Raw genomic sequence first — 9,346 nt, forward strand, 5'->3', positions numbered from 1 at the left:
TTAGAGACTCCATATCATCTGATATTTGCCATCTGTGAGGCCAATTTTTAATCTTACAGCTGAGAAAACAAGTTCAGTGAAGTTAAAATATTTACACAAAGGTGCAGAGCCGGTCAGGAATGATGCCCAGATATATCACTCTAAATAAGTATCTCTCTAAAGCCTATGTTTTCTTAACCATGCCATACTTGCCATCAAATAGTGCATTGGAAATAATTATAAGACTATCATTGACATAAAATGGCCTTGAAAAAGGCCACAGGCATTATGTTTCTATCCATGTCATGAACGGTTTTTTGGAGGTATCACTGATAGGAAATAAGGTTTAAGAGGTTTAGCACCATTGTTATTTAATTCAAAATCCATATCTAGAAAACAAATGCCTCTGGAAAACAGTGGAAAGTAACTAAGGTCATATAATTTGTCCCTTCTCTTTCAGTTCAAATCAGAGCTAGATTGCAAATGTCTTCAAGTCATTACCTGGTTTGTCATTTTTTAAGTCAGTGCATCTAAAAATCTCTTGTTCTTTATTTATATTAGATGAAATTCCCATAAAACATAAATATATAGAAACTATAACCATTTCTTTAAACTACATTATCAGGTAAAAATATTTCTTTATTTAGACTTTATTACTTACATTTAGTTTTTTATACATTTAGGTCTTCACAAACAGTAACTTAGTCATCATTCCAAAAAGGTATGTGGATTTAAAAAAAGTTAATTACAAGAGAAAGAAACACAGATATGCTAAAAGAACCATATTTTGTGACTTCTTCACCTATAATGCAACTAATTATCATTTAGTTCCTATATTCATCTATTCGATGCTGTAACAACAGACACACACTCAGTGGCTTAAAACAACACAAAATGATTATATTATAGTTCTGAATGTCAGAAGTTTGACACATGTCTCAGAGTGCTAAATTTAAGGTCCCAGCAGGGCTGTGTCCCTTTCTAGTAGCACTAGGGGAGAACATTTCCTTGCCTTTTCCATTTTCTTTGAGGCCACCTGCATTCCTTGGCTCATGGTCCCTTCCTCCTTCAAAGCCAGTAAATAGGGTCAAGTCCTTACATCATATTACTCTGACCTCCTCTGTTACATCCCTCTTCCATTTTGAAGGACCCATATGATTACATTGGGCCCACACAGATAATCTGGGATAATCTCCCTGTCTTAAGGTCTGTAATTTAATTGCATCTGCAAAGTCCTTTTCCAGTGTAACATAACACATTCAGATTCTGGGAATTATGACACTGACATCTTTGGGTGGCCATTTTTCTGCCCATCATAGTTGCCATTTTCTTCAAAGAAAATCAGGATATACCCATAGTAAATTGAGCCTAAGTTGGGGGGGGGGGGTGGTAGGGGGAACATACTTATGGTTTAATTATGGAGATATGTTTAATTATGGTATAATTATGGAGAATGTAGAACTTGAGATAAAAACCCCTCCTTTCTGGTTTGTCAGATTTTTACTGGCATTTTATTTTGAAGATGAGCCACAATTAGATATGTGGGAACAGGAGAAATCAGTTGCCATTCAAAACCCTGAGAGGAAATAGAACTATCCAAATGACTCTGTTGATTTTTTAATCTGAATAGAAACCAAAAGCTTATTTTGTACTTTTTATCTTTCCACATATTGTTCTGTCTACACTCAGGAAACTACCATTCATAGGACAGTCACAGCCTGTATCATATAATTGGATGTTGTATTAATTCAAACTAGAGAAAAGATAACTGGAAAAACTATACTAGAGCATCCTGACCATGAGTTTTTACAAGCCTTTACAGTAAAATATCCAAAGGATCATTAGCAGCAATTTTTGCAGGTTATACAGTATATACAGTTAAGAAACCAAACCTCTCCTTTTTGAAAGGCCCAAATTCAAAATGAGGTATCATTACATTATAAGATACTTTTTAATTCCCTAGAACAATGTTCTGTTCAGTGTTTAACTTTTTCAATTTAGCTTTATATCTTTTTTGACTCCAAGATAAAAGAGTGATGTTTGATGTACTGAAATTATAGCCAGCATTTACCAATTCTTTGATTCGACTTTTTAAAGTACTTATGCTTGAATCCAAAATCCGAGGATTTTCAATTATTTGTGGTACGCTAATTTTTTCTTCTAGGAGGCAGTCTATTTTATCATTAAACTTTTTCTCTCCCAAGAAGACCACATCTGGATAGCTTAAGATAAACCTGTGCACCTCTTCTTCAGTACACCCAAGAGAAAACAGCTTCTCCTTGATATTTGTGTAGTTTCTGCTGACATAGTCATTGGAAAGGTCTAGAATTTTAGCTCCTGGACCACATAGCAGAATGAGCAGCTGCTCATTGTTCAAGTTGAAAGTTGACTGTAAAAACTCAATGTTAGTTTTCACCCGTTTGGTACTCTGAATTAAAATGAAAGGGTTTTTAAAAATTATCTTCCCAACAAAATCTCTGGGCTCATTGTGACCCAATGACAAACAGACTTCTTGCAAAAGTTCAATCATCTGTTTATTCAGATCTAGACTATTGGAGAAGGTACGTGGGGCATTGGTCAACAATCGACAAAGGCATTTATGGGTCAATCCAACTGAGTAGAGGAACTTGATATTATTTTCTAAGTTTAGGTTGTTTCTGGACCGAAAAAAAGATTCAGGAGAACGTTCCAAGATGTTTATAATTTCAAGGTCTGATGTCGTAATTCTTCTCCACAGATCCCACCGTTCTGAAAGACTTTCAGGTGTGCGTGTAATGGCTCGTGGATATCTTGATATAATGCTAGCAATCACTTCTTTGCTAGCTCCTTTGGATAGAAGGAACATCTTCAGGTCTTGCTCTTTAGTTCCTATCCTATTAAAAACTCCAGGCTGTCGTTTTTTTCGCCATGTCAACATCTACTCCCATTTTAAGTAGGTTATTCAGTAGTTCTTCATTCTCTGAAGACTCATTGTCTGTATTACCACACTTCACGCTGTAAAGCCTAAACGAAACTAATTTAAGGAGGATTTTTGCAGGAAACCGGATCATCCAACATCTTGAACCAAAGAGAAAGTTACCTCTCATACACAAGAAGTTTCTTGGTGCCATAATGGTCAGATATCCCAAACCTTTTGGAATGCTGTATAAAACAACATACATAATATTATGCAAATGCATGTGTTAACCAGCTTAAAACCCATATTATGATCCTATAAGCACCATGGTCTTTTCTCTAAAAAATATCTGTAGCTCCAGCTTTCCTGGTGTTGTTCAGCCTCTGCATTTCCCACTCTCTAGGTCACTGCTTCTGATTATCTGTGGGCCTGGAACTGTTTCCGTTCTTAATGTGAAGAAAAGAAGTATAATATCATCATTGCCCCAGAATTATTCCTGCCTTTGTCTTGCTCTTTATATTTGGCCTTGTCTACGTTTGCTACCCAAAAACAGTTGCCCCTCTCTACCTCTGCTTTATCCTGGTTTTCAAACTTTGGTTTATTCCTACTAACCAACGCTTTCAATTCTGCCTTGTCTTTCAACTTCCCAGATTTTTGGCTTGCCTCTGCCCATAGATACCAGACTTCTTTGCCCCTGTTCTCTCTTCCTGGTTCCACAAACTCTAAATATAGCCCTGAAAACCAACTCTTCAGACTAATTTCCACCTTAAACATCTTTTTCTAGATTCAGGGTTCTCTTTAAACCCATGCTATCATTAGTCTTAATTCTTAGCTTTATATGAACCTCTGGTCAACAGTTCCCAATCTCAATCTCCTTCAGTTTACCCTATTGCCCCCTTGGTTGTAACCCAACTACTCCAAACCAATTTTTATCTTCAAAACGATCTACTTGGGCTATTTAATCCACATAGTCCACCGTATGTGGAACTGTGCTGAGAGCACATAAACATTGAAAAGTTACTCTTACCATCTTCCCCCACCCTACGTTATAAAAGATGAACCCAGGTCTCTCTGCATCTGTTTCACAACACATAACTTCAGGCGAATGACCAAAACTTTCCTAATCATTTAGAAATGGGGCACAAAATTACGAATTTATATATAATAACCATAGGTCCATACTAAAATGAGTATTTCCATTTATAGGAAATATTTTATCAGGAAAGCAACAGAAAATTTTTCTTCCGTTATTCAATTTGTCAGATGACTTATGTTCTTAAGTTAATCATGGTCTGAGTCATAACATATTTTTTAAATTGTACTTTCTCTTAATTTAGTTTATTTATTTTGAGAGAGAGAGAGAGAGAGCATGAGTAGGGGAGGGGCATAGAGAGAAGGAGAGAGAGAATCCCAAGCAGGATCTGCACTGTCAGCCCAGAGCCTGATACAGGGCTCAATCTCACAAACCATGAGCACAAGCTGAGCCGAAATCGAGACTCAGACGTTTAACCAACTGAGCCACCCAGGCATGCCTACTTTTTCCTTTTTAGACTGTATAGCTGTGACAAACTCAATTCTTAATTTCTAATTAGTAACAATGGGCTCTTATCACTTAAAGGAGGTATTTCCTTTCTTACCTCTCCTAATTAAACATAAAATAAAAAACAGAGACAGATGGTTCCAACTCACCACTAATATCTCTGGGCTTCAGAGATACTGCTTTCAAAGTCAGTATCAAAGAAAGCCTCGGGGCACCTGGGTGGCTCAGTTGGTGGAGCGTCCAACTTCAACTCAGGTCATGATCTCGTGGTTCATGGGTTCGAGCCCTGCATCGGTGTCTGCTGACAGTTCAGAGCCTGGAGCCTGCTTCAGGTTCTGTGTCTCCCTCTCTCCCTGCCCCTCCCCTGCTTGTCCTCTGTCTCTCTCTCTCTCAAAAATATTAAATAAACATTTAAAAATGTTTTTAAAAAACCTTTTCTGTGTCTACCCTTTTAATGATACCAATTTAACAAGAATTTAAGATTATGTCTACAGGCAGGGAACACTCCTGTATTCACAAGATTCTACAGATGCTCAAAGAATTAGAAAAAGATTCCCAAACTATAGAAGCAAATAACATTCAAACAAAAATGAAGGACACTCATATAATAAACATCAAACAATGTGAATATTTATTTATTTATTTTTGAGAGAAAAAGAGAGACAGAGACAGAGAATCCCAAGCAGGCCCGACACTGTCAGCAAGGAGCCTGACATGGGGCTTGAACTCACAAACTGTGAGATCATGACCTGAGCCAAAATCAAGAGTCAGATGCTTAACCAACTAAGCCACCCAGGTGCCCCAACAACAGCATATTTTAGATTGCCCTATGCTTTGAGTTCACTATTCTTTTCTTCTCCATAATACCACATACTACTCTTTAACTACAGACTCTTCCAAAAATGCATGAATTTAGAAACTCCAAAACAAGATCCTCCTTCTAACTAAAGAATGAAGGCTCTACTCGCACAGTTCAACAATCTGTTCTCTCTTTCAGATGCTTAAGGGTGGCCTCCACTGGATAATGGTTCCGAACACTGACAGTAGTAGATAAGATCTGTGTTTTGGAATGAGGGGTCAAGATGATCAAATGGGATACAGGAAGAAAAGAGTAAAACTCCAATTTATATTTGGCTTTGCCTTTAAAAAATTCCACTATATATATATATTATATATATAACAGTATGGTAAAATGTGTATAATTAGTAAATATACATACATTGGAAGTACACATGTATAAACCTTTTTTACTGAGAGTGTATACAACCAAAAATCTGAAGACGACCATCTAAACAATAAACTCTTGAAATGATTAGCACCATGACAAACAGGCTGAGCAAGCCACAGAAAGTTCACGAGTAACTGTACTAATGAAAAACTAACAGTGAAAATATATGCCAAATTTCTTAACAAAGGAGTCACAAATCTAAGGTTTCTACTGAATCTGTGAAGGTGAATTTTACATCTTGTGTATAATTCGCTCTCCACAGAAATGTCTTTCACAGGAATTAACATGTCTAAAACTAAACTGAACATCTTTCCAGCCCCCAAAGTAGCCCTCTTCTGATTAATGAAATCACTACCACTATCCTGTCACTCGTGATAAAAATCTAAAAGTGATTGCTTTCTTCCTCTTCCTCAACCCCCAGTCACTGAATCATGTAGATTCAGCTTCCTCAGCTGAATCTTTAGTATCTCTACACTTTGCTATTCTTTCCCACCCAGACTATAACAGCCACATAACTTGCTTCTCGAACATCAGTCATGCAAAAATCCCACCATAGTATACTTGTCAAACAAAAAAGTACCCTATTCCCTGATTAAAGACCTCTACAGTTCTCTCCTAGAGAGCACAACTCTTCAGACTGACCTTCAAAACTCTCACCGCACAGGGCGTCTGAGTAGCTCACTTGGTTGAGCATATGACTTAGGCTCAGGTCATGATCTCACAATTGGTGAGTTCAAGCCCTGCATTGGACTCTCTGCATTTAGCGCAGAGGCCACTTTAGATCCTGTCTCCCTCTCTCTCTCTGCCCTTCCCCCATGTTCTCTCTCTCAAAAATTAATAAAAATTTAAAAAAATAATAAAAACCTCACCACAGAGTTGCAACTACCTTTCTAGCTGTCTGTTCTATTCTACAACCCCACAACAGGCACTATCGCCTCTCAAACTTCAAATCCTAAACATTCTTCCCCATTCTTGTCTCCCTGCCTTTGTGGAAGCTTTTCTTTCAGAAAGGCCCATTCTCTGGCTAACATTAACAACTCAGGCAACAACAGATGTTGGCAAGGATGTGGAGAAAGAGGATCTCTTCTGCACTGCTGGTGGGAATGCAAACTGGTGCAGCCACTCTGGAAAACAGCATGGAGGTTCCTCAAAAAATTAAAAATAGAACTACCCTATGACCCAGCAATTGCACTACTAGGTATTTATCCAAGGGATACAGGTATGCTGTTTCAAAGGGGCACATGCACCCCAATGTTTACAGCAACACTATCAACAATAGCCAAAGTATGGAAAGAAATGTCCCTCGACAGATGAATGGATAAAGAAGATGGAGTATTACTCAGCAATCAAAAAGAGTGAAATCCTGCCATGTGCAACTACATGGATAGAACTAGAGGGTATTATGCTAAGCGAAATTAGTCACAGAAAAGCAACTATCATATGACTTCACTCATATGAGGACTTTAAGACACAGAACAGATGAACACAAGGGAAAGGATGCAAAAATAATATAAAAACAGGGAGGGGGACAAAACACAAGAGCCTCTTCAATAAGGAGAACAAACAGAGGGTTACTGGAGGGGCTGTGGGAAGGGGGATGGGCTAAATGGGTAAGGGGTATTAAGGAATCTACTCGTGAAATCATTGCACTGTATGCTAACTAACTTGGATATAAATTTAAAAAATAAAATAAAATTTTAAAAAATAGAAAAAAAAGAAAGGTCCGTTCTAATATCTATCCATAGTATAAGGTTTCATTCAAATACTAGCTCCCACAAATCTTTAACTTGTTAAACAAAAACTTACTGCTTAAGTGAATCATTTGTTTTCTAATAACTTATTACTAAAGAATCTACAAATAATATTCTATTTATAAATTTTAAAAAAGAACCGAACTGGACTTAGAACTGACAACTAAAATTTGGATTTGATTACAATACTACAAATATAATATATTGACTGAAAAAATGGTATGAGTGGTCTCAGCTAAGCCTGAAAACAATGACACCTATTATCAACTGCTGGTGAGCATGTGAGGAAATGCAGGAAATTCTCTGCAAATACCACTGCTAGAAAGGAATTTGGCACCATCCACCATATCCTTTAACCCAGTATTTTCACTTCTTTAAGATTATCCAAAGGAAAGGACAAAACACATTTGTTATTAAAAAAGATGACCATCCTAACATTGTTTGCTATAGCAAAAAAGAAGCCCAAATGGCCACCAACAGTAGAATGGTTAATAGTGATATATCTATGTAACATAATACTACACAACCCAGTTTTCTTAAAAAAAAAAAAAAAAAAAAAAAAGGCATAACTAACACAATAGAAGGATATCCAAGATATTCTAAGGGGCAAACTGCATAACTGTATGGATAAAAAATATCACTTATATAAAGGCAGAAGACATTAATATATACGGGGGGGGGGGGGGGGGGGAAGGTAGATGACTGTTATCTCTGAGAGTTTAAAGGGGTCTATGTACTGTTTCTGAAATTCTGTGATATTATTTAATAAATGTTATTTTGCAACCAGTTATTAAAAACAAATGTGCAACCAGATAAACTAAAAACAACTTGATATTCCATAATTAATTGCAACGTCTCTCAATTTGCTGTCTTTAATTAACCAAAACAATTATTCCAAGGGCTAAAGTCCAAAATTAACAAATACACTGAAAACCTCTGTACTCATAACTTGTAAAGCCTAAGGAATAAAAGAGGATATCCGTTCTCCTCTGCTCCACAATTCGCTTGACAAAGGCACTTTTAATGGAGATGGTTAATCAATGCCCCCAAGGTACTAATTCTAGATGGTCTTCTTTTGATAAAATAAAGGAAGTTTGGAGATCTTTACAGGTATCCATTTCTCACCTCATTTGTCTTAAAGAGAGAGGACTTTGCATTTCTCCAGGTCTAGAAAACAGCTGTCCCTAAAAATGGCAAATAAATAAATAAGTGGGGGGGGGGGGACAAAATATTGTCAGCACTTCGTAATACAGAAAATCGATCCCAGCTAACACTGCATAACGTTCTTGTGAAATGAGTAACCTCTTACCTACTAGGCATCTCTCTCAGAGATGTGAGAAGAAAACGGCGAGGACACGCCTGAGTATTAATGGGAGAAAGCTGCGTAATCACGAATATGATTTGTAAAACCAAAGCTAAGGGCTTCACGTACATGGTCTGTCTTCAACCCCACAACTTAAAAGGCATTATTCCTAAAATTTAAAAATCGGGAAAAGGCCAAGCTCTCTCACAAGTTCTTATTAGCTAAATGAAGCTAATATAATTCCACGGGTTCCATTCCATGCATTCTTCCCCTCTGCCTCCCCAAAATCAACTCCCCCAGGAGTGGGGAGGAATAAAGACTCCACCGTACATCAGTATCACCCAACCCTGCTTCTAAAAAGAAAAGGTACAGGCCCAGCTAGCCACAGACCTCAAACTGGACCGTACTCGCCAGATGCCTTTACTTCCGGGTCTGGGGATGGAACTAAAGAGCGGAAATGAACAGGCTAACTTCCGGTCGCGCACAGGTGACGTCGCCTTCCTTGCGCCCCCCGGCGGCCGCGTGGCGTAAACCCAACGCGAAGAGCCCGGCAGGGGGCAGCACGAGACCGTGGTGAGTGCTGGGGACAAGCCTTCTGGCTGGTTTGGGAGGCGGAACCCGAGATTTCCCCGACGTCCCTGCCAGAGGC

General features: G+C 38.0%; 1 protein-coding gene across 1 annotated transcript; it reads right to left on the reverse strand.

Moving 5' to 3' along the window:
* Window positions 1–667: 667 nt before the first annotated feature.
* MTERF1 (mitochondrial transcription termination factor 1) lies at window positions 668–9,110 on the reverse strand. The gene is given in 4 exon segments (XM_042917540.1): window positions 668–2,881; window positions 2,883–3,120; window positions 8,704–8,774; window positions 9,088–9,110. Coding segments are annotated over 3 exon segments (1,200 nt in total). The 5' UTR covers window positions 8,715–8,774; window positions 9,088–9,110; the 3' UTR covers window positions 668–1,930.
* Between the last annotated feature and the right edge of the window lie 236 nt (window positions 9,111–9,346).

Source organism: Panthera leo, chromosome A2 (genome assembly GCF_018350215.1).
Source record: "Panthera leo isolate Ple1 chromosome A2, P.leo_Ple1_pat1.1, whole genome shotgun sequence".
Taxonomy (NCBI): Eukaryota; Metazoa; Chordata; class Mammalia; order Carnivora; family Felidae; genus Panthera; species Panthera leo.